A 24,281-nucleotide genomic window follows, 5' to 3' on the forward strand; every position below is an offset into this window, starting at 1 on the left:
CATTAATGAAGTATGACTCTGCGCTGTCAGTACGCTTGTCCATGTTTGTGATTGGTCAAATGTTGCTAGCCCCGCCCCTTGAACGTAGCCGGACAGAGAAACCCTGGGTTGATTTACTGAGTTGAGAACCAGCGTCGTAGGACCGCTTAGCGAGATCTCGTTTGTTAGGGTTAGTTAAAGTGGACCTATCATGCTATATTTAAATTATATATTGTAGGGCCATACCTATATAAGGTATATTTATACGTTTCTGTTTTCAAAATACCAAACAGATCATGCATTTTAGCCATGCCTCATTTCGCTCTATGTGCTGTTTGCTGTCTACGGGTCTGATTCTGCTGACCACGCCCCCCTGCAGGAGAGGTGAGCCGTGCTCTGATCAGCTGCTGGGCTGTCAGAAGAGGGGGAGAAAAAGAGATCTCCGTCCTCCGTGTTTTATTATATAGAGTCGTTATTCATTTGTTTTAAAGCTCAATAAATAACAAAGAAGACCTTTGACCGGCACTTTTCTAATTTTGTCCGGAAGATTTAAACTTTAACGGACATCTTGACCGGCGAAAGTAACTGAAACTGAAACTCTGCCGCACGGTCCCCTCGTTCCTTGGAAGAGGCGGAGAGGTGGGTGTTTGTCATCTGCTGGTGGACTAACCGGAGAGAATTACAGTGCTTGCCTCGACGGGGAGGGATTGCATTGAATTAAAGCAGCAGGAGCAAACGCTTGCCTCGGGGAGGGAGAAAAAAAGCCACAGCGGAGAATAAACAGAAGGGTAACCATGGTAACTATGGGCGGGAAGTCTTCTTCGCTGCTTTTGTGGCAGACTACAACGCCACTTACAGGCCTGGCATATGTACTAGCGTCTCCAGCGCTTTCGAACGGCAATGGCCGTGGCTGTCTCCTCCTGATTGGTAGAGTTGGCCCAACCAGCCGTAGCGCCACCGTCCTGACGTCAGGACAGTGTTCAAATCTGGATCAGTTTTTATCAGATCCGTTGCAGCCCCTTTTTTAGAGATTTGGGTATGGAGGAAAATAGAGAGGGTTGTGTTTTCTGACACTTGGTGAGTTCCCTGGAACACCGGGGACACATATTCATGTATAAAAGATGCACAAAAGTGCATTTTGCATGATAGGTCCCCTTTAAGATAACTCAAACATATCCAGGGTCTGTTGAACTGGCTTCGTAGTACAGTTTACTGGTGGCTGCATAGCAGCGCTAATGTCAAAGACACAAACATTATACATTGTTTTTCATTTTACCAGGATGCAGTGACAAAAATATTTGGGAAGGCTTAGCCTTCCCTAGCCTACAGTACCCGCCGCCCTTGCGTTCAGCATAAGTTACCATGGAAATCTAGCCCGGTAAGAAGTGAACCTGCGTCTTAGGACCGGATACTCAGAGTTAACCCTGACATTAGCTCGCTAAGCAAAAATCCTGCTTCGTAGTACAGGCCTCAGTTGTTCAGAAGGTGGAAGAGAAGGACACACAATCAAAACAGGCAGGAAAACACACACAAGGACAGGAAGCATAAACAGACAACACAAATTCTAAATAAAATAGGAAATAGATAAACAAAAATGGGATCATGACAGTTGATGAGGGATGAATCTGTTTTTGTCTCCTTTTGACTGAGCAAGATGTTTTTCCAGTGTAGTGTCGTTATCTAAACGTACTGCTGTGTTTTTCAGAACCTCCTGTGGAAACACAATATGATTTCGTCACAGAGGTAAGTTTTGGTAAACCAGATCATAAGTGTGTGTGAAACCAGCTGATATTCACACCTCTTCTCCTGTAGACCGACCGAGTGTACGATGATATCGTGGAGGCCGGCCGGAGCAGATCTCCTCCTGTGGAAATCTCTTCTGTTCACACTCACGCCAGATATACACGACCAAATGGAGATGAAACCGATGATTACTACAACATTGACACTGCTTCTAATTCTTAAAATACAGTTAGGGTTATTTAACTCTGGGCTCATAAAACAGCAGCTTTAGGCGGCATCCTTTAAAAAATGTCCACATGCTTTATCCCCGGTCACAGACCCAAACAATAATGCTAGTGGGGGAACGTTTTTACATCTCTTGATCCAATCCATAAAAACGTTTGCTAAATGTAAAAACGGATATCAGATATGTGTAAATATGATAAATGGCCCAACCAAAGGAAAAGGGATTAAGTTGTTTTTGTTTGTTGTCAATATTTACACTTTATTCTATATTGGTAGTGTTCCGACTCTGATCTGCAGCTGAGACACAACAATTCTCCTGGGTATCAATAAAGTTTTATCTTATCCAAAGTTTTTGGGAAATGGTGTAAAGAATGTATTGTTGGCTTGCAGTTTACCACGGTTTGATCTTCTTGGTTTTTTAGTGAGTACACTTTGTATTTCTGTCATTTTCTATATAACGTCATTTCCCTTTTTATATTTACAGATATACTCCCCCAGATGTGTGCTCATAAGATGTTGCGTATTTTAAAATGAGTCTCTGTCTTTTTTGTTCCTGTGGTTAGAAGTGTGATCAGCTACCAGTATGAGTCACTTCTATTTTATTATTAGATTTCCAAAATTGTTGTACCTTTTTCTAATGTGTCTCCGATCAACATTGGCTTTTCTGTTCTTTTTAAGATCTTATAATATATATAATACATGTGTAGTCTTTAGAGTGGTTCAGCCAGACTGTAGCTGAGAATGTTGTCCCTTCACAACACAGGAAACTACCTCTTACGCAATTTGCAGAACTATGTCTTCCTTACAGAGAAATCTGTATCCCAAAATAAATGTTCAGCTTCACAGGAAGTCCCTGCAAATGCATGCTTTTTTTCACTTGCTGGGTGGCAGTCCATTAACATCTTACAATATAAGAGAGAAACAATTAGTTTTTCAGAGGAAAAACAACAGAGCAGCAGTAAAATGCTTCTAGCAGTGTAATGAAGTATATTGTATAATGTAGGAGTAAATGGAAATACTCAAGAAAAGATGATATTGACTTTAACCTAACATATGTTTGGATGTATGTTTAACATTAAGGAAGATGATGCTGTATTGAACCATAGACTGTATATATAAAGTATTGAACTCATGAAGTGTAGGAAAGTGTTTCGATTATGAATGTGGAATAAAACATTAATAATTCATGGTATTAAACACAACATGATCTTTTTAAACTTGTGTCGAGTAAAAAAAAAAACGCATTACAATATTAATCTTAAAGTGGACCTATCATGCTATATTTGAATAATATAGTGTAGGACCATACCTATATAAGGCATATTTATACTTTTTTTTTTTCAAAATACCAAACAGATCATGCATTTTAGCCATGCCTCATTTTGCTCAATTTGACAATTTCTAGCTCTGTTTTTGCAAGGGCTGATTATGTGAGAACAGCACCATCTACTGGCCTGGCATATGTACTACAGCGTCTCCAGCGCTTTCGAACGGCAATGGCCGTGGCTGTCTCCTCCTGATTGGTGGAGTTGGCCCAATAGCCGTAGCGCCACTGTCCTGACGTCAGGACAGTGTTCAAATCTGGATCAGTTTTTATCAGATCCGTTGCAGCCCCTTTTTTAGAGATTTGGGTATGGAGGAAAATAGAGAGGGTTGTGTTTTCTGACACTTGGTGAGTTCCCTGGAACACCGGGGACACATATTCATGTATAAAAGATGTACAAAAGTGCATTTTGCATGATAGGTCCCCTTTACATTAAAGATGTGGATCCTCAAATCCAGATTTTTACTAAACCGGACCGGAAGTTTTACAGAGCAGTTTCCGGTCAGAGACAGTGGGTGTTTCTCAATTGCGAGTAAAGCTGCTTCAGAGCCACTATTTCAAGCATACTACGTCATCGAGTGCCGCCGAAGTACTGTTCCAATCTCCAGCATACTTGGAAATCTACCGAGCCCGGCGTACTCCGTTTGGAGAAATATCGAGGCTGCACATGAGTAGACTCCGCGGTCTTAAAATCCCCACAATGCTTTGCGCACGGACCAATTTCCCCAAATCTGTGGCGGAAGATGTAAGGCGGGGCCTCTCATATGACGCACACCTGCACACTTGCTAGCGTGTTCCACCAGTGGCGTCGCCTGGCCTGGGCATCCGGGGCTTTAGCCCCGAATGTTTTTTCTGTAGCCCCGGACAATTCTCCCTCAATAATATAATACATTAACCGTGCTTTACGTGAACCTCATCATGACACAAGAGAGGACGGCAGCACTGTAATTTCCCGTGTTCAGTAAATGCAACAGAGGCATGACACCAGACCAATCATAGAATTGCATGGAAATAAATGTGTGCTTGTGTCATTCAAGCTCGGCTCTGTGTGTGTGGCAATAGCGCATTTAGTGTGATAGAGAGAGAGAGAGAGGGAGAGAGGGGGAGGGAGGGAGGGACCGGTGCCAGCAACGGACATAAGGAGCTGTTTGTTCCACAACAAGCTGGAGGAGAGTCCTCTCCTCTCAGACTGAGAGACTCAGGTGAGCTAAAGGACTCTCTGAGTGTTTAGATACTTAACTTTAGTCTAAGTTATCTCAGTGGGTCTCAAACGGTTTGGTCACAAATTATTCAAAAGATTATTTCCGCGGCACACCTTCATATGATCATTATAGTTATACAAAAAATAAGAGAATAAAGGAAAAACAGTTATGAAATACTATACGGCAGTAAAACAAGAATAGAGTTTAAAAGGGGAGTGATTAGTAAAATATCCATAAAGAAAAAGTACATCTGTTTACAGTTCTGCTTCATGGTGTTGAGAGAGGTATCCATAGATCTCTTCATTTTGCTCTCAAAGTGCACCAGATTGATGCATTTAACTTCAATATTTAAAAAAAAATCTTCCCGAGGGAGCTTCCCCCCGGACCCCCCTAGAGGAGGTGAGCTCCCCACTCATAAAAATAGCACTTTACCCCTGCCTATATGCCGAGCTGATTATCGAGCCTTCATTGTAACAGTCGCGGGTGTACTGTGTGTGTGCGTGTGGGGAGTGTTGCAGTGAAAAATGCCACTGTAGTGCCGCCGCCACTGTGGGCTAACCCCTAGATTCCACCGGGTCCGTCTGCGCCGCGTTGCGGTTTTGGTCCGGCCTCCTCCGGCGTCATACCCTACCAGGCGCGTTTCAGAAGCATTTCAGAAGCGGAGCGTCTTGCCTGCCGGCTCGCAGTTTTTGTTGATTTGGGCATATTTCCTGGACAGGCTACTTTGTACAGACAAAGTTAATAATAACTGTAATATTCCAGTTATAAACGACATGAATCAAAGACGTGTTGCTGTATTTTAGTGGTAAAAAAATGCATTCATCATCATAATTATTCTATATATATAATTTACACAGTGCCTGTAAACCGGAGGAGAACGCTGGCATTTCTCCTCCTACTTGAAAGACTACGGAGGGATAGGGTCTGCAAAATTTGTTTGTGTGTGTGTATATATCTATATATATATATGCTATATATGCTCTGAAGGTTCCACTTCCTGCCTGCCCGACCTTACGTTACGGCTGCGCCGCGACAAAAATAGGATTCGATCCTAATTTTAGAGGAGCCCTGCGCCGAGCCGCTTCTGGGACGCTTCTGAGCCGTAATGCGCCGCGTGTGGTGGAATAGCACCCATTGACTAGAGTGGCCGCGATCGCCGTGAGCACCGCGGCGCAGCCGTAACGCGCCCGTAACGTGCCCGTAACGCGCCCGTAACGCGCCCGTAACGCGCCGCAGACGGACCCGGTGGATTCTAGGGGTAAGCCCCGAATGTTTTCAGGTCCAGGCGACGCCCCTGTGTTCCACACTTCGTTTTCCGAATGCCAGGAAGTATTCTTGACTCGCTTCTGAAGCAAGATGCTCGGCAGACATGTGCTACCAAGCAAGTGTACTCGCGATTGAGAAACACCCGAGGAGTCGAGGAGGGGGAAAATATGTCTTCCAAATAAATGTTCAGCTTCACAGGAAGTCCCTGCAAATGCATGCTTTTGATCACTTGCTAAGCGCTCAATCAGTCCATTAAAATCTTACAATATAAGAGAGAAACAATTAGTTTTTCAGAGGAAAAACAACAGAGCGGCAGTAAAATGCTTCTAGCAGTGGAGTGTAGTATAATGTATAATGTAGCAGTAAATGGAAATACTCAAGAAAAGATGATATTGACTTTAACCTCACATATGTTTGGATGTATGTTTAACATTAGGGAAGATGGTGCTGTATTGATTAAACTCATGAAGTGTAGGAAAGTGTTTCGATTATGAATGTGGAATAAAACATTAATAATTCATTGTATTAAACACAACATGATATTTTTAAACTTGTGTTGAGTAAAAAAAAAACGTATTACAATATTAATCTTAAATTAAAGATGTGGATCCTCAAGTCCAGATTTTTACTAGAAACTGACCGGAAGTTTTGCAGAGCAGTTTCCGGTCAGAGACAGTGAACCTGAGAGGAATGAGGAGCTGCGCTGTTGATCTTTTAATTGATTGATTGATTGATTGAAAAGTTTATTAACAGCTTGTATATTGGGTACAGTACAGTACAGCTCAAAACATACAATTGTTAAGGGGATGCAGACCAGAGAAAGACTTTCGTCTTGTTTACATCAGGGTCCCCCATTTCCAATTCATCATATCATTTAAGACATATAAGACATATTTGACATACAGATGGCTTATTTACAATTTACATACAGGTGGTTTTTTACATACAGATGGCTTATTTACAATTTTCATTTTAGATTTCGTTCTAATACATCCTAACCGGACATTTAAGACATACCAAGTCTACAGATATACAGTTAGTAACAGAGTCTAAAATGTGAGTATATACATAGATGGGGGGGGGAAGCTGTCCATTGTACGACAGGTTGAGATTTGTACCATTACCGGGGCCAGTTTTGCAATGCTCTCCCCCTAAGGTGCTCTTTAAGAGAGGTTTTGAAGGTAAGTATAGTTTTACTTTCCTTTACAGTTGTGGGAAGAGCGTTCCACCTTGATGTGGCATAATTGCGAAACGTGTATTCCCCCTTTTTTGTGCCAAATCTGGGTTTTACATGATTTGTGGAGCTCCCTCTGGTGTTATGATCATGGTATTCCTTGACCTTTGGGAAGAATTTTGACATGTACATGGGTACCATAGAGGTGTAGTGGATCTTGTAGACCAGGCCCATTGCAAGTAGCTGTACTCTGTCGTCTACTCTAAGCCATCCTAGGTTGTCAAAGTGGGCAGAGGTGAGGTGGGTTCTAGATGAAAGGTCAAGCAGTAGTCTGACCAGTTTATTTTGCGATGTTTGAAGTTTTATTTTTAGCGCCTTGGAGGTGCTATGGTACCATGACGTGCAAGCATAGTCATAGTACCCTTGAATGAGTGCTCCTGCCAGAGTTTTCAGGGTGTTTTTGTTTACCAGAGAGGAGATCCGGTATAGGAATCTAATCTTATCTCGAACAGTAATTTAAGTGTTATTCATGACTTATTACAGTGACATGTTTCACTACAGAAGGTACGAAGAACTTCAGGAGTGCAGTTTACTTTTTTAATGGACTAACTAACAGCTCTTCTCCTGCCTCACACACACACACACTCACTCACACACACACACACACACACACACACACACACACACACACACACACACACACACACACACACACACACACACACACACACACACATACACACACACACACACACACACACAAACACAAACATACACACACACTCACACAAAAAGATTCTCACTGAAAAGCTGTAGTTTTCTCTTGACCTATATTAACTTTAAAAGCAGACGCACAATTCTAAAATAATTTTCTCACACAAAATGTCCATCCCCCATCACCAGATTGGGTGTACGGATATTAATTTACAGCATTAAGAATAACCCAACTGCTGCTCAGTCTAAAGGTTTTGTTATCACTGGTTCTTGTCGAGTGATAATCCTTCAGTTGTTGCAGAGGAAACAGGTGCTAGATTTATACTTTGTAAGTTGCAACATCACAAACATAGAACATGTTAGTATCCCCGGGCGCTGTACAATAGCTGCCCACTTCTCCTAGTATAGACTCCTGGTACTAGGATGGGTTAAATGCAGAGAACAAATGTCACTGTGTGTGCTGTGTGCTCTGCATGTGTGACCATTAAAGAGGGTTTCATCCCTCCCAATTCTTATTCTATTCTATCTATGCAACTACTGTACACAATTATACGATTTAAAAAAGCAACAACATACATTTAAATCTATATCACACCTGACTGCAAATCAGGCTGCCTACAAGTCTCAAGCCATTTATAAAAATAAGCTTTTCACAAACACATACAAATAGAGAGAGCTGAGAGGATAGCTTCTTCTATTTTGGAGACTCAGTGAAGTCAGATCAGAGGCTTTTTTTAAGACAATATGCATTTTAGAAACATGTAAAGCCATAGCTTGTTATTTTTTTCATTGAAACTTTATTTTATATACTTATTCAATTGTCTTTAGTAATTTCAATTTCGCAGGGTGGTTAATGATTAAATATACTCTATATTCTGTTGTTTAAAAACTCAAAACACATCTATTTATCTTGTTTTACTCTGATTTTAATTGTTGGCCTAAATATTGGTTAAAATGGGGAATGTGTGATGTCATGTTTGAAAATCTGTTCTGAGTCTTTTTCTCAAAGTACTGTTGTGTTTTTCAGAACCTCATGAGGAAACACAATGTGCTTCTGCACCAGAGGTGAGTTTGAGAAAATCTGAGCATCATATTCTTCTGTAGACCAACGAAGTGTACAAGGATCTATGTGAGATCTCCTGGGGAAATCTCTTCAATTTACCCTTACGCCAAATAAACACAACCAAATTGAGCCAAAACCAATGATTACTACAACGTTGTCTCTGCAGCTAATTTACAAAATACACCAATAAAAGTTATACAATTTTAACTTTTGGATCCAAAAACATTAGCTCAGTAGAGCTTCATTTTTTAACCTGCTGCTGCTTCCTATTCATATTTACTGAGATGCTGGCTTTGATTAATTTCGGACAATGTCTGCAGTAATATAATATGTGTAAATATTAATAAAATACCTAAACAAACAGAACTTTTTTAAGTTTTTGATGACGTTACTTCACAACCAAGTCCAGTTGCTTGTTTTGTTCTGTTTTTAAAGACACATTTAATCAAGCAATATTTTTTTCTCCAGGCTGAAGACGACCCGAGTCAACACGCCTACTCTGAGATCAAATTTGTCAACGTGGGCTCGTCCCACAGCGGTTTCCACGGTGACGCTGAGTGTGTTATCTACTCTGTTCCTCGGGTGGAAGCTAGCTCTGATGAGCCCCCTCTGTACTCTACTGTTAACAACCCCCAATAACTCTCACAGTCTGGCAGAAGAAGCTGGTGTGAATCAAGCAGCCGTGTAAATATTCTGAAACAGAGAGATGTTGGTGGAAATATGTAGGATTATTTAACCATTTACTTATTACAAACCTGCTTTGAATTACCTGCTCATGCATGATAAGTCCAGCTCTGCTCTAGTTCACAAACGTGCCGCTTCAACAGTTTGCTTCAGGTCAAAACTGGTTGCACTTATTGTAAGTCCCTTTGGATAAAAGCCTCAGCTAAATGATATGTAGTTTAATGTAAAAAGCTCTTTTACAGCTTCAATGTATTTATTAAGTTGATTTTATTCCAAGTTATATGCTATTAAAGTTATTTTTGTAAGAGAAACTGTTCTAGTAAAGTTAGCAGATTAGCATTAGGTATTTTTGCTTCAAATCGCGGTTGACTATTTTGGTTAAAGACTTGATTTACAGAAATGTTTAATTATAGCGGAATATAAATAAATGGATATGAAACTATGTTACTTCAACCAGGTGATGTGGTCAGTACGGGATACAAGATGACTCACACTTATGTATAAACGTTATGACTTGTTTGTATTGTTTTAAACTGTACATATATATTTGGATTTGTAACATTTTTATGGAGTTTTATTTTTTATATTTTATTTCATATTCGACCTCTTGCTGCTCTGTACTTTATAAAAATAAAACATTTCGGAAATGTGTTCGACAATAAGTTTTTTTTTGCTTAAAACAAAGTACAATTTTCCACAGACTTAACATTGAATAATGTAAATGTTAAAAGCAAAATATATTATTTTGCTGCATTAAGTTGCAAAGTTTTAAAGTGAAACCATACGTGATACACATGCGGGTGTTAGAGAGGAGAGTAAAGCTGTGTTGTATTTTAAGCAGGGACTCCATCGTTTAGAGAAATGAAAACGTGTTGGTTTGCCGGTGAAGAAGAAAGAGAGGCAGCGTTCAACCATCAGAGACTCGAGCATGGACGTCTGCCACAGTTTGATCTTCTTCGTCCTCAGTGAGTACACTTTGTATTTCTGTCAACATGCTCTCTTAGATCTGAAACTCTACGGTTCATTAACTTGCTTTTTCTGGAGATTTCAATATCATATAACAATCTTATGGTTTGTTCAGTTTTCATGGAGAAGTGGGATGTTTCAGTTTTTCATAATTGCAAATAAGTTTTAAATAATGTTGCATTGACTTAAAACATTTGACATTTTACCAAAGTTTTTTGTGAGACAGAATATTCAAATTTAAACCTGTAAAAGCTTCTAGTTTGACTGAATTTATGAACAGTTCATTCAACTCTGTTCTGCTTAATACGTACACTAAACAGTGTCAATATCACAGATTGAACATCATTTTGTGCCTAATGTATGTGTCTATGTTTTTATTTTATCTGCACAAGTTTAATGTAAAATGCAGTTCTGCCATTGAACACAAGATGGAGCAATCACTTGTGAATGTATGTAATTCACTGGGTGATCAGATGCAGTAGCAAACAGTTTTTGACCGTGTCTGGAGAAGCCGTGTCGAGTTGAGCTGTGTTAAACTGTTTGTATCCAGCGTGACTGGCAGGCATATTGTTCTCTGAATGGTAACAGAAGAAGCAATGTGGATACAATCAATATGGTGAATATATGGAACACCAAATAAAGGATATTCAAGGGTATACGACTCATATGGAAATTGTTTTATAGTCTGTAACAAGCATCCGAACAAAGTTCTCCCGTTCGCAACCCTGAGTGGCTTAAGCAGGGACGTGCACAGCAGCGACGTGCAGTCAGTGGAGGCAGGGGAGGCAGAGCCTCACCTGTCATACTCCAATGTAACGGAAAAACAATTAAAGAAAAACTAAATAATAATAATAATAAAATGTCTCCACTGATCTTGTGTAAATGTGATTTCTGTATGATTCCAATCGCATTTTATAGTCAAAATCAGCAAATGTGCCGAGCTCCGCTACGGGAGCGATGAGAAGTGAGGCAGGGACGAGCTCTGCCTCACGTAAGCCCACAGTAACTTGCTGGAGCACGGGCACTAATTTAGCGCGGCCACTTATTTTGTGAGCGCGCTCAAGCCATTTACTGTGGGGTGAGGTGAGGCACAGATGAGCTCTGCCTCAATTCAGAATGCGTCACCCCACAGAAACTGGCTGGAAAGCGGGCCCTAAGCACATGCCTGTTACCATCTCACTGTAGGTCACCAATGTAATGTTTGTAGATCCCTTTATTACATTTATCCTCGCCATCCATAGTCTCTAAATAACTTATTTCACGTATATATGATATTTAGGCTCGCTGGTCTCATCGTACGACGGCAATGAAAAAATCACCAGGAGAGGCAGCCATAACCTCTGCCGCACTGAAGGGGGCGCACGTGAGCCCACAGGTTCTTGTTGCTACTGTTATTCTACCGCAAACAACAAACTAGACTTTTGAAACTACAGGAAGATAAGGAGGACTTTTACAAAACAGTAATAGAGATTGTTGTCCAGAAGGATAGCATGGACTTATATTCATCTTCAAGTCAAGGTAAGACCACAACTGTAATGAAAATGGGATCCTTTTGTTGGGTATCCTTTTGTTGATCGGTCTGTTTAAAATTAATCATAGCATCAGACTAAAAAAGCTTTTGAAAATAACAGAATATTTCGATTAAGGTCAAAATAGGCTATAATATTTGTAAATCTGACTCTGAAAGAGTCAGTGCCTCACCAGCCATGAACCTCACCGCACGTCACTGGTGCACAGGTAGGGGCTAATGTTGCCCGGCAACAGCCCGTTTGCCATTTTTGTCTGACCTGCCCCTCTGGAGAGAGCGAGGTTTTTTTTTGCTTTCTATTGTGGCCGAATCAACATGATAAGCCCACAATTAGTATTGTAGCATCTCGCTGTGATAAAACATAGTGATGGGAATTATGGCTCTTTGAAGGGAGCCGGATCTTATGGCTCCGTTCCTTTCAAAGAGCCGTTCAAAAGAGCCGTTCAAAAGAGCCGTTTTTTTAAGGTTACTAGGTTTATCTGCAAAATAATCACCAGGATAATGATTGACTGTATTGCCAGACCTAATGTCAATAATCGGCATTGTAAACATGACACAAGGTGGCGCCATATCCATGTCATCATGTCAGTGAATGTACTTTGAATTTACCCTCTGTATGTGTTAAGTAAATAAAGTTGCCTTGCCTTGAATGAAATTCATGCAACTCTTAATATTAGATACTGTGTTTTTAAGTGGCGATGGAGATTATTTGTTGACCCTGCTTTAAAGGATATTTTGCCTTTACAAATGGTGCGCTTTATCACTGCCTGGGTTTTGGTTGAAGTGAATCCAAATGCTGCTGCGTTTTCGCGTTTGGCTCATTTACCATCCGAAAAACACGTTGTCTACCTGTCCTGTACCACTTGTTATGACTTCTCTCTCTCGCGTATTCCGTTAAGACCCACCCCATCTCACTCCTCGTGCTGAAACCTACCAAACAGAGTAGGGGCGGATCTTCACAGAATACGTTTGGGGAACAAAATCAAGCTTTTTAAAAGGCGAGTGGATTTTGGCAGGCAGTGAGTGCGGACCAACGATTGAACGATAACAAGAACGGCTCTCACAAAGTAGGACTCGGTTCCCCTCGTTCGTACCAAAGAGCCGTTCAAAAGAATCGGCTCGTTCGCGACCGACACATCACTAATAAAACACAACTTGTCAGCGCTGTCATCTGCCCCCAGTCACGTGACTTTGTTTACAATCTGACAGCTGGAAGCAAAGGAAAGCCCTCCGAGTCCGGCCTCATATGGATATGGTGATCACACCAAATGCCTGCCTGGCGTTAGAGTATAGGGGACAAACCAGGGGACTTTACTTCCTCTTGACACCGTCGGTTATTTACAAAAAAAAACACCTAAATATACTTGTTATTGTGCTTCTGTCTTTCTGTGTCTTTTCATCTGCTCAGTAAACTCCCTCAACGGGGCCGCTCACTCTCTTTTCTTGATCGCCCTCTCACGGAGAACACTTCACTGTCCCGCTTCATTGTAGGATTTCTGCCATGTCTCTACTTTAGTTTGACCATCTCTGTTATTAAGTTATGGGATTCTAAATAAATAAGTAATTAGATACCTTACCGTTACTGTGCTCATAAAGAATGATAAGAATAAGAATAATGCGTATTGAACTGGTTTAATTAATTAGTGAGTTTATTTAAGGTAGCCTAATTAGTTAGAAGCCCTGTTTTATTAGTATGTCTGGACTGCAGTTACAATGGTCAAACTACATTAAAACAGGATTGTCCCCATTTTTTCTTTAATAGTTACTAACATTAGATATTTTAATGATATGGACCGCAAAACAAAAAATGTGCCTGAATAACGAATTTAGCAGTTGGACATAAAAGTCAACTGTGTGTCACAGTGTTGTGTTTTTATGTTATGAACCTTTTACATTAAAAACAAGTTAGAATTTTCAAAAGGTCTTATGTTTTTTTTCGGGGGGGAGGCCCTTTTTCCAGTTTAGAGCAATAGCCCCTCCAAATGTCTGTGCACGTCCCTGGGCTTAAGTATAGATTAGGTTGAAAGGTCACTACACAGTTCATTCAACTCTGTTCTGCTTAATATATACGTACACTAAACAGTGTCCATATCACAGATTGTACATCATTTTTTGTGTCTAAAGTCTGAAGTTAAACTTGGCAAAATAATGAAAATATGTTTTTATCTTAACTTTAACATATTTTACAGAAAACATTTGTTTATGTTCTTGGTGCGTCATGGAGCTGCTGGGGAGTGTGTTGGAGAGAAACTCCCTCTGGAGGGAACAGGGATTTTAGCCTTTGCAGACCATTGACATGCACACAAACCTACTGTATGTAACAATACAGGAAAGGGAACAAGCCCAAAAGCTAAATAGGGCCCCTTTACGAATATATATATTACTCATGTATTTATATTATTCATAAGCATTATTAGTGTGATTGCAAATTAAGTACTGAAAATAATTGACTTCTTCCAAAGTAATGTTACCACTATTATTTCAGCCAGTATAAAATCTGCACCTCATCCTTTCTTTGTGTCTTCGTTGATCTCAGCTCCAACCACTTCCAAACCAAAGTGGACTCTTCAACCTTTTTCCACTGAAGCTCAGTCAGCCTCCACACCCCCAACACCTCAGAGGCAAAGCTCCAGTTTAAGAAGTTTCACATCCTCATCATCTTCCCCTGAAACCCCCACCCATCAGCAGCAGACGGAGAGAACAGCTGCACCAGCTTCAGGTACTTTTTAAAAATGTTTGATAACACAGTTTTAGGGTTCCCTAGCAGGCTTTGTGAAATCATTTAGGCTTCACTATGAGACTGAAGAGAAACGAAGACTACTGAACGTTTTCTTACGGGATCACCGAGGCCAAGTCGAGATGCCGATGCCCCCTTCCCAACTTCCTACTCCCTTACTAACTGTTCAAAAATAATTACAAGAAAATTCCAAGCACTGCATGAACATTAATGATTTATCTGAATATTATAGTAAAGTATGAATTGCTAATTTCAAGTAATATTACATTGAAAACTGTAATAAAATAGACGGATGAATTAATTTCAATAAACATGTGGAAACTAAATCACACGTCTGAAAGGATTTATTTGGAGTGCAGTCCAGTGACAGGTGATGGACTGTGAGCACGCCAGCAATAAAGGCCGTCGTTGAGAAGCTGGAGTGAACGAGGACATCCCCGTGTCGCTCTCTCTCTTTCGCCCCCTGTCTGCACCGGTTAAAATAGAAGATCCCTTAATAATGTATTGATGAGAGGTACGGGTCTGTAGGTCCGCCTGTTGGTGACCTATGCACTACAACATTAAAATGCTCCTACATGTATTCATGAGACATAAAAACAGAACCATATATTCTATAATAAAAACAACACTATGAAAGGAGCTATTATGCATAATGATTACTGAAACTGAAAGTTCAATTCAGTAGGCCTACATTCAATGGAGTATTTTTAGACCATGTGTTTCTGCGTTGGGGAGGAGAGTAGAGCTGTGTGTTGTGTTTGGAGGAGGGACTTCATCATTTAAAGAAGTAACAAGTTCCTGGTTAGCCAGTGAAGAAAGACAGTCAGTGGTAAACCATCAGAGTCTCAGCATGAAAGTCTCTCACACTTTGATCTGCTTCTTCCTCCTCTTCTGTGAGTACATCACTTTAGTTTCATGTCAGTAATTGAATCATTTTCCTTTCAAGTATTTATTGAGTTAATGCAAGGCTCCAGCAGTACGAGTTATTCAAATATTTCAAAGTTAGGCTTTTTAGTAGCTTTGCAACCAATGACCTAAGCTTCACTTCCTCAAACAAACTGTACATCATCATTAAACTCAGTTATTATCTGCTTACTGAATTAATAAAATGAAGTCATTATGACAGTTTTTTTCTGTGAAATAATGAATATGATTGTTTTCATAATCATTTCATCTGCAAAATATTTTCTTGATTCATTTATTGATCTTTTGATTTGTATTCTTACTATATATACATGCCGCTAATGTTAATTTCAACAATTTATTATATTTGTATCTTATTGTATCTTTTAAACATGTATAACTCGCGTACGGCTTGACACTGCTGCTGAAACAAAAAATATTTGTATCTAAGTGTTTTGTCCAAAAATGTCATAAATTAAAAAAGGGGTGTGGACATAAAACACTTTTTCGGTTATGTACTTTAAGGATTTGCGTTAATGTGACGCTTAAAGTTACAGATAGAGACTTCATGTAGTCTTTGTGTCTAAAGAAGGATAAAGATCTCAGACCAAACGGTAACATGAACCTGCAGTGCTGATGGTGACCTTCAGTCACAGGCTGTGGTTTAACTCTGAGGATCTGTGTTCATGTGAAACAGGAAGTGTTGTGATCAGACTGCAGCATCTTACAGGAAGTACTGACCACTACTAATGATGGTTCATCTATTGTTCATCTTTTGTTCAGCTCTGCAGGATGGAAACACCGGTCTCTTCAGTGCCCAACACTCTGTCTATTCAGGAATTGAAGGAGAAAATGTCAGAGTTCAATGCTCCTTTCCTTCTTCTAGAACCAGGAAGTTCTTCTGTAAGGAACCATGTAAACAAAATAGAGACATTCTCATTGAAACAACTGATGCCACAGCTCAGAGTGGCAGATACAGCATTGATTATAAAGATAGACGTCATTTTGTGACCATCAGTCAGCTGACCAAGTCTGACTCCGGACGCTACAGGTGTGGTGTGGGATCATCTTTGTCATCGGCTTCATACGAGTATATTGAAATCATTGTTGTTGATGGTGAGTTTCTACTAAAAACTGAATGTTCTTTCTTGTCCAGAAATTGTTTTATCTTCTCACCTTTACTTCATTTAAATCCAACATGTCTTCTGAAAGCAACTGATAAACTGAAATAGAAACGACTACACAATTGTATTTGAATATTATTGTACAACCCACACTTATTGTTGACTCAAGGGATATTTTAGTGATGAAGAATTTAATACCAGGGGCACGAGCATATTGGTCTGTTGTGTGTTTTCCATTCGCTGAATGAAGTAGAGTCTATGAGACAGCTCTCTGTTCTGTTGAAAAGTAAGACAATGAAGGAATGAAAGGAATACTTTACCCACCAAATATACAATTTTTAGATGAATTCATAACTCATCCTGTGTTACCTTGAATTTGTGAAGAAAATTTTTCTAGCATGACTCCACGGTGAACAAAGAATCCCAAAATGGAGAAAAGTCTTGGTGAATTAAAACATCCGTTAACTAACTCTAACACAACTAATGCTGTTTAGTCCAAATGTCATTTATTGTGTGCGCACTACTTCCCTAAAACATGCATTCTGCTTAAACCTCACCATTTAAAACACTTCTGCACAAAGAGACAAGCTCCTCTTTTCTCAAGCACAGTTAATGCAGAAGTGTTTAGATAAGTAATGTTTTAGGGAAGTTATGAGCATATGAACTCAAGGTAATTCAGGGTAAGTCATAATATAAAAATGATCAGTTCAAAGGGTTAAGAAATCCTTTCCAAAAAATGTCAACAGATCTCCTGCCTAAAGTTCACATATTTAATTATCAGTTAAGCTCAATGAGACACTATTTGTAACTAAAAATACAAAGCCTGCAATTTTATTAAAGCATTCAAATATAATATAAATCCAAAGTATAATGATATCAAATCAAACTGAAATAAAATAATAAAGAATTTCAATCAAAAAGCTGTTTCATTAAATCGTCACACCTCATCCCTCAGTGACTGGATCACGTCTGAAAATATACAAAGTTTAAAATATTGAAACTACAATTTGTAATCTACAAATAGTAACTTTTGATTGTTTGTTTTTTTCAACAGCAATGCTGTATGGTGATCTTTCTGCAGAAAAAACAATCAATGCTAGAACTGGAGGAAATATTGTAGTTGAATGCTACTTTACTCGCTCTGGGACCCAAATGTACTTCTGCAAGGAGAAATGTGAAGGAGACATTCTTGTTGAAACAACTAGTGAAACATATTTGAAAGACAGATACAGCATCAGATATGTTGAAGGATATCAAAGAGGAGGATTTCTGTATGTGAGCATCGAACAGCTGACCCAGTCTGACTCAGGATGGTACAGGTGTGGTCTGGGCAGAACTAACTCTCGAGATCCATCCCATTGGTTTAGGCTCATCGTCACTGATGGTGAGTTTCTGCTTCAAAATGAAAATGTTTGTTCATGTCTCTGAAGACAGTTTTCAATTAAACTAAATGCAATAGCTGTATTAGTATGACCATTGTTACATACAGTATTTCCAAAGCTCTGTATAGATGCAACATCTACAGTATACACAAATACATACATATAAACAAACTGCTGCCTTTTTTACTGAAAGCTGCTAATATTTTAAATCCAATTTAAAAGAGTTAAGCTGACAGACAGACACAGAGGAGGATCTAATTTCTCTCATCAGGACTTCTTGCTTGTTTTTGTTCACAGCTCTGACCACTTCTTCTCCTTCATCATCCGTCCCATCAGCCTCTACAGAAACATCAAACCAAAGTGAAAGCTCCACATCTTCACCAGCCTCCCCTAAAACCACAGAGCAACCTGAATCAACAACAACTACAGGTACATCCACACACTGTGTTTACTAGATAACGTTTCAACAACTTATGAAACATAAAGGAGCATGAGAATGGCCATCACATTCTTCCATCATAATGTTCTATGCTTTTTCTACAATCACAATCTGTACATTTCTGTTGGCATCGAGTACACAAATTACAAATCAGATTTTAAAATGCTTCACCTTAAATCATATTCCCAGCTTTTAAAACATGTACTCTATTTCTACAGGAGGTATATGGCAAATACTGTTGACCTGTTGTCTTCCCCTAAAGATAAGCTAATACCCAAATGTATTATGGGGTCTCTTAGTGTTGATGTTATAGTTTACTAGTAACTGTAACTTGTACCACAGGTGTGATCCTGTATGTGCGTCTGACTCTGGTCGTCCTGGTCATCGTGTCATCACTGTCTGTGCTGGTATTCTGCAGGAAGAGGACTTGTAAAGCCAAAAGTGAGGAACCAGGTAACACACACACACACACACACACACAGAAACAATTGTTCACAAAAAATGGTAGCAGCTGTTAGCTCTTGACTTGTTATATTAACTTTAAACACAGACGCAAGATTCTATTTGTTTCTCACACAAAAAAGTCCATCCATGACACCAGATAAAAATAACCCAACTGCTGAAAAACATAAGAATTGTAGGCAGCCTGATTTTTGTGTGTGTGTGTGTGTGTGTGTGTGTGTGTGTGTGTGTGTGTGTGTGTGTGTGTGTGTGTGTGTGTGTGTGTGTGTGTGTGTGTGTGTGTGTGTGTGTGTGTGTGTGTGTGTGTGTGTGTGTGTGTGTGTGTGTGTGTGTGTGTGTGTGTGTGTGTGTGTGTGTGTAATGGTGTAGATGCTACTAGACTATATGTTCTATGTTCGTGATGTTGCGACTTACAAAGCATACATGTAGCACCTGTTTCCTCTGCAACAACTGAAGGATTATCCCTCTGCCAGTTCCAGTTATAACAACACCTTTGGTCAATAATAAAAACACACATAAAAAAAATAGAGGTAGCTAAGAGGATAGCTTCCTCTATTTTGGAGTGAAGTCAGCTCATAGGCTTTTCCATTTTTTTAACTAATTTAAATTTGACAGGTTGCTAAATGACAAAATATGTTCTGTTGTTTTCAAACTCAAAACACATATATTTATCTTGTTGTTTAAGGGTTGGCCCAAATATTGGTTTAAATGGGGAATGTGTTATATCATGTGTGAAAATCTTTGAGTCTTTTTCTCAAAGTACTGTTGTGTTTTTCAGAACCTCGTGTGGAAACACAAAATGCTTCTGCACCAGACGTGAGTTTGAGAAAAGTTATACAATTTAAACGTTTGGATCACAACACATTAGCTCGGTAGGGCTACATTTATTGCACCTGTTGCTGCTTCCTATCCATATTTACTGAAATGCCGGATTTGGCTTTGATTCATGTTGCTTGTTTTGTTCTGTTTTTAAAGACAAATTTAATCAAGCAATGTTTTTCCCTCCAGGCTGAAGACGACCCGAGTCAACCCACCTACTCTGAGATCAAATTTGTCAGCGTCGGCTCGTCCCAAAGCGGTTTCCACGGTGACGCTGAGTGTGTTATCTACTCTGTTCCTCAGGTGGAAGCTAGCTCTGATGAGCCCCCTCTGTACTCTACTGTTAACAACCCCCAATAACTCTCACAGTCTGGCAGAAGAAGCTGGTGTGAATTAAGCAGCCGTGTACATATTCTGAAACTAAGAGATGTTTGTGGGAATATGTACGATTATTTAATCATTTACTTATTTCAAACCTGCTTTGAATGACGTCATGTGATGATCAGTCCATCTCTGCTCTAGTTCACAAACGTGCTGCTTCAACAGTTGTTTCAGGTCAAAGCTGGTTGCACTTATTGTACGTCCCTTTGGATAAAAGCGTAATCTAAATGAGATGTAATTTAATGTAAAAAGCTCTTTTATGGCTTCAATTTATTTATAAAGTTCATTTTATTACACTTGATATGGTATTAAAGTTATCTCTGTAAGGTAAACTTTTCTAGTCAAGTTAGCAGATTAGCATAAGATATGTTGCTCCGAATTAGCTTTGACTATTAAATTGACTATTTTGGTTAAAGGCTTATTTTACAGAAATGTTTAATTATAGCGGAATATAAATAAATAAATATGAAACTAGAGATGTGGTCAGTACGGGTTACAAGATGCCACTCCTCATACTGTTGTGTAATGTGTCAGACTTTTAACCTGTTTGTATTGTTTATATATATATTTGGATTTGCACCTTTTTTTATAGAGTTTTATTTTTTATATTGTATTTTATATTAGCACTCTTCCTGCTCTGTACTGCATCTGCTGCACAACACAATTTCTCGGGATGAAAATAAAAGTTTTCTTAAACAAATCATTTCTGAAATGTGTTTGACAATAATTTTATAATTTAAATGTTAACAGCAAAAGATATTATTTTGCTGCATTAAGTTACAAAGTTTTAAAGTGAAACCATACGTGATACACATGCAGGTGTTAGAGAGGAGAGTCCAGCTGTGAGTGTTTTATTTTAAGCAGGGACTCCATCGTTTAGAGAAGTGAAAACGTGTTGGTTTGCCGGTGAAGAAGAAAGAGAGACAGCGTTCAACCATCAGAGACTCGAACATGGACGTCTGCCACAGTTTGATCTTCTTCGTTCTCAGTGAGTACACTTTGTAGTTCTGTCATTTCTCTATAATGTCATCTTCCTTTCTGTATTTAATGTTAAACTCCCCCTGTGTGACCATCAGCTGTTTGTTTGTTTGTTTGTTTGTGTGGGTAAAGGTGTGAACAGCCATGAGTAGGAGTCACATTATTTGTATTTAATATAAAAAACGTATGAGCATATTCCTAATGTATTTGTAATCAACAACTTTTTTTTACATTTGACCTTCATCCAAAGGTTTTTACAATATAATTGCAATCAACCATGAGGATACAAATTCAGCAACAATCCTGCAAACACATACGCTTTCAAATACATTTCTCATAGCCAGGTTAGTTTTTATAGTCTCACTTTGTAGTTTTCACATTGGGTCTGCTGAGACTTCACACAGGAAACTACCTCTCGAACACAATAAGCAAAAAGCGTTCTCGGAGAAACCTGCTAGAGGCTCCCAAAATAAATCTTTCTCAGGAAGTCTCTGCAAATGCATGCTTTTGTGACTTCAGGGTTGATTAATCAGTCAATATGCCCTCTTAGATTTAGAACTCCAGGGTTCATTCACTTGCTTTTTCTGGAGATTTCAACGTGTAACCATCTTATGGTTTGTTTGGTTGTCATGGAGAAAGGGGGTTTAAAATTAATTCAGCAAATTGAACTGCATTGACTTAAACAATGTGATCAACTAATGTAAATACTAATGTTTATTTTACGACAGAAAACTCAAAAGTAACACCTGTAACAGCTTCTAGTTTGACTGAATGTATGAATAGTTGACATTGACTGTTTATGGGTACATATGTAAGTGTGTTTATAAAGTCCGAAATAAAACTTTGCAGTGGCTGATGTTTTATTTTAATGTCATATTAACTTTATATTTTACAGAAAACGTTTTAATGCATAATGGAGCTGCTACTATGTTGTATGCCATTAAATAGGTTTATCTCGTCTTATATGTTAAGTTAAAAACAAAGTTAAAGAGGATTTTCCAATAATGTCATACTTGCTTTTGTGAAACTGTTTCATGTGATAACAATATAGATCCAATGCCTGTTAGACTGTGATTTACCGCAGCTTGTTGTTTGACAATGTGTAAATGTAGTTCAGTATTTGCTGTAATTAGTTACAGGAGGCACAGACAGTGACTGTTGCTTTTCTTTTTAACAGCCCTGCAGGGTCCAAACACTGGTCTTGTCTCTGCGGAAGGACACCCCGTCTTTACAGGGACTGAAGGAGGAAATATTTCAGTTCATTGCTCCTTTTTACTTTCAGGAAAAAGGAAGTTACTCTGCAAACCAGACTGTAAAGAACACATTCTCATTGAAACGAATGGTGACAAGGCTACACAAGGCAGATACAGCATTGAATATATCTATCTATCAACTATTTTTCTGTCATATCACGTCGTTCGCGTTGGCATCACAAAGCTGACGAAGTCCGACTCAGGACGGTACATATGTGGTCTGGACAGAGATTTGCTTCCAAACTCACAAGATCTGATAGAAATCATCGTAGAAGATGGTGAGTTTTTACTGAAAGACAAAGTATGCTTAGGTTTTAGGGTTCCAAATACCAAATATATGTAATCTTACAACTGTAAACATGTATCACTTAACAACGGGTCCAATTCTTAAAGGGCCCTGTTATTCTCATGTTCAGGTTCATATCAGTATGTAGTGTCTCTACTGAGACATGTCTCCATGCTTTAATGTTCAACAAGCTCTTTATTTTTCTCATACTGCCTGTGCTGCAGCACCTCTTTTCACCCTCTGTCTGAAACCAGAGCCCAGTCTGCTCTGATTGGTTAGCTGGCGGGCTCTGTTGTGATTGGTCAATCGCTTAGAGATGGCCCGCCCCTTAACCTGATAAACTGAATGAATTTTGATTATAAGCATTATATGTTATGATTCCAAATAAAATACTCACTCTAAAATGTATCTTTACTAAAATACTGCCAATATTTTTTCACATAATTTCTTTGTGTCTTTGTTGATCAGGACGGTTGATGCGTCACTACGGAGAGACCGTACAGCTGTGACCAGTGTGTGGGAAGATGGCGCCTGTGTCGGCTCGCCGCTCCCTCAGCGCTCCATCTTTAGCTATCCTGTTTTTGTTTTATGTTTGTCAGAATGTCTCTGCTCTGCTCGTCTACGATCGCCAAGCTCTCCTCCACCTCAGACCCTCACTGGAGTTGATATTGCTGCCCAAACCTACATCTGGCAACCATAAATCGTCCCCCCCCCCCTCTACTGTCGGATATTCCCACCTGCCTGCGCCGGTTGCCCTGCATCCTGCCTCACCGAAAGCGCTTTAGACGACGGGGAAAGCGTGGTGGTGCACTGGTCCATCTTAAGGCATACCTGACGGCTTCTTCTGGGACTTATCCACGCCTCGGATGTCATGGCCCTCCCGCTGCACGCCATGGGAGGGATCGGTGGATTCGCCCTGTTTTTCCGGAGCTGCGGCCTCTGCTGGGCCCGCTGGCAGCTCCTCCTGCCCGACTGACTGCTCCCGGCCCGCGCGGCGTTCAACACGCACATCTTCGTCCGCTGAGACGCACAACACCTTCGGCAAGCCCGGAGCGAAAACTTTGCATGGCTTTGCTAAATGCTAGGTCGATAGCAAACAAAACGTTCCTGCTAAACGACTTCTTCACCTCTCGTGAACTGGATTTTATGTTTCTGACGGAGACCTGGGTCCACGCTGGCGAGTATACACCGTTCTCTGAACTTCTTCCTCCTGACTGTACATTCTTCAGCTCCCCCCGTGCCACCGGCCATGGTTGCGGCATAGCATCAGTGTTTAGAGCTAGCCTCCGATGCCGATTGCTTCACCCTGTATCTAGCTATGCTAGCTTTGAGTTGCAGCTTTTTGAACTGAACCCGGCCTCGCCTATACTCTGCGCAGTCGTGTATCGTCCGCCAAAGTGCAATAAGGATTTCATAAATGACTTTTCTGACTTTCTGTCCGGGATCATGGTGAAATATGATCGTGTTTTGATCTCCGGAGACTTCAATGTCCATGTGTGTTGCGAGTCCAAACCTCTGGTTAGGGACTTTTTAAATCTCCTTGATTCTTTTGGTCTCGTTCAGTCCGTGGCTGGCCCAACACACGAAAAAGGACACACTTTGGACTTAGTATTATCGTTTGGACTGTCTGTATCTGTGGATGAAATATG

The 24,281-nt window shown here is 39.8% G+C and overlaps 2 protein-coding genes across 2 annotated transcripts in view; both read left to right on the forward strand.

The window, feature by feature from the left end:
- Nucleotides 1-20,818, forward strand: part of LOC117483363 (polymeric immunoglobulin receptor-like) — a 49,844-nt gene extending 29,026 nt beyond the window's left edge. The window contains exons 2-7 of the mRNA XM_034131674.1: nucleotides 16,292-16,624; nucleotides 17,687-18,016; nucleotides 18,312-18,443; nucleotides 18,796-18,906; nucleotides 19,694-19,731; nucleotides 19,924-20,818. Coding sequence (XP_033987565.1) covers nucleotides 16,292-16,624; nucleotides 17,687-18,016; nucleotides 18,312-18,443; nucleotides 18,796-18,906; nucleotides 19,694-19,731; nucleotides 19,924-20,094 — 1,115 coding nt within the window. The 3' untranslated portion in view covers nucleotides 20,095-20,818. The remainder of the gene's footprint in view (nucleotides 1-16,291; nucleotides 16,625-17,686; nucleotides 18,017-18,311; nucleotides 18,444-18,795; nucleotides 18,907-19,693; nucleotides 19,732-19,923) is intronic.
- LOC117483356 (T-cell immunoglobulin and mucin domain-containing protein 4-like) overlaps nucleotides 15,428-24,281 on the forward strand; it is a 38,329-nt gene continuing 29,475 nt past the window's right edge. Inside the window, exon 1 of the mRNA XM_034131654.1 lies at nucleotides 15,428-15,498. The gene's annotated coding sequence lies outside the window, so the exon portion shown is untranslated. The remainder of the gene's footprint in view (nucleotides 15,499-24,281) is intronic.

This window comes from Trematomus bernacchii, unplaced genomic scaffold (assembly GCF_902827165.1).
Source record: "Trematomus bernacchii unplaced genomic scaffold, fTreBer1.1, whole genome shotgun sequence".
NCBI classification, from domain to species: Eukaryota; Metazoa; Chordata; class Actinopteri; order Perciformes; family Nototheniidae; genus Trematomus; species Trematomus bernacchii.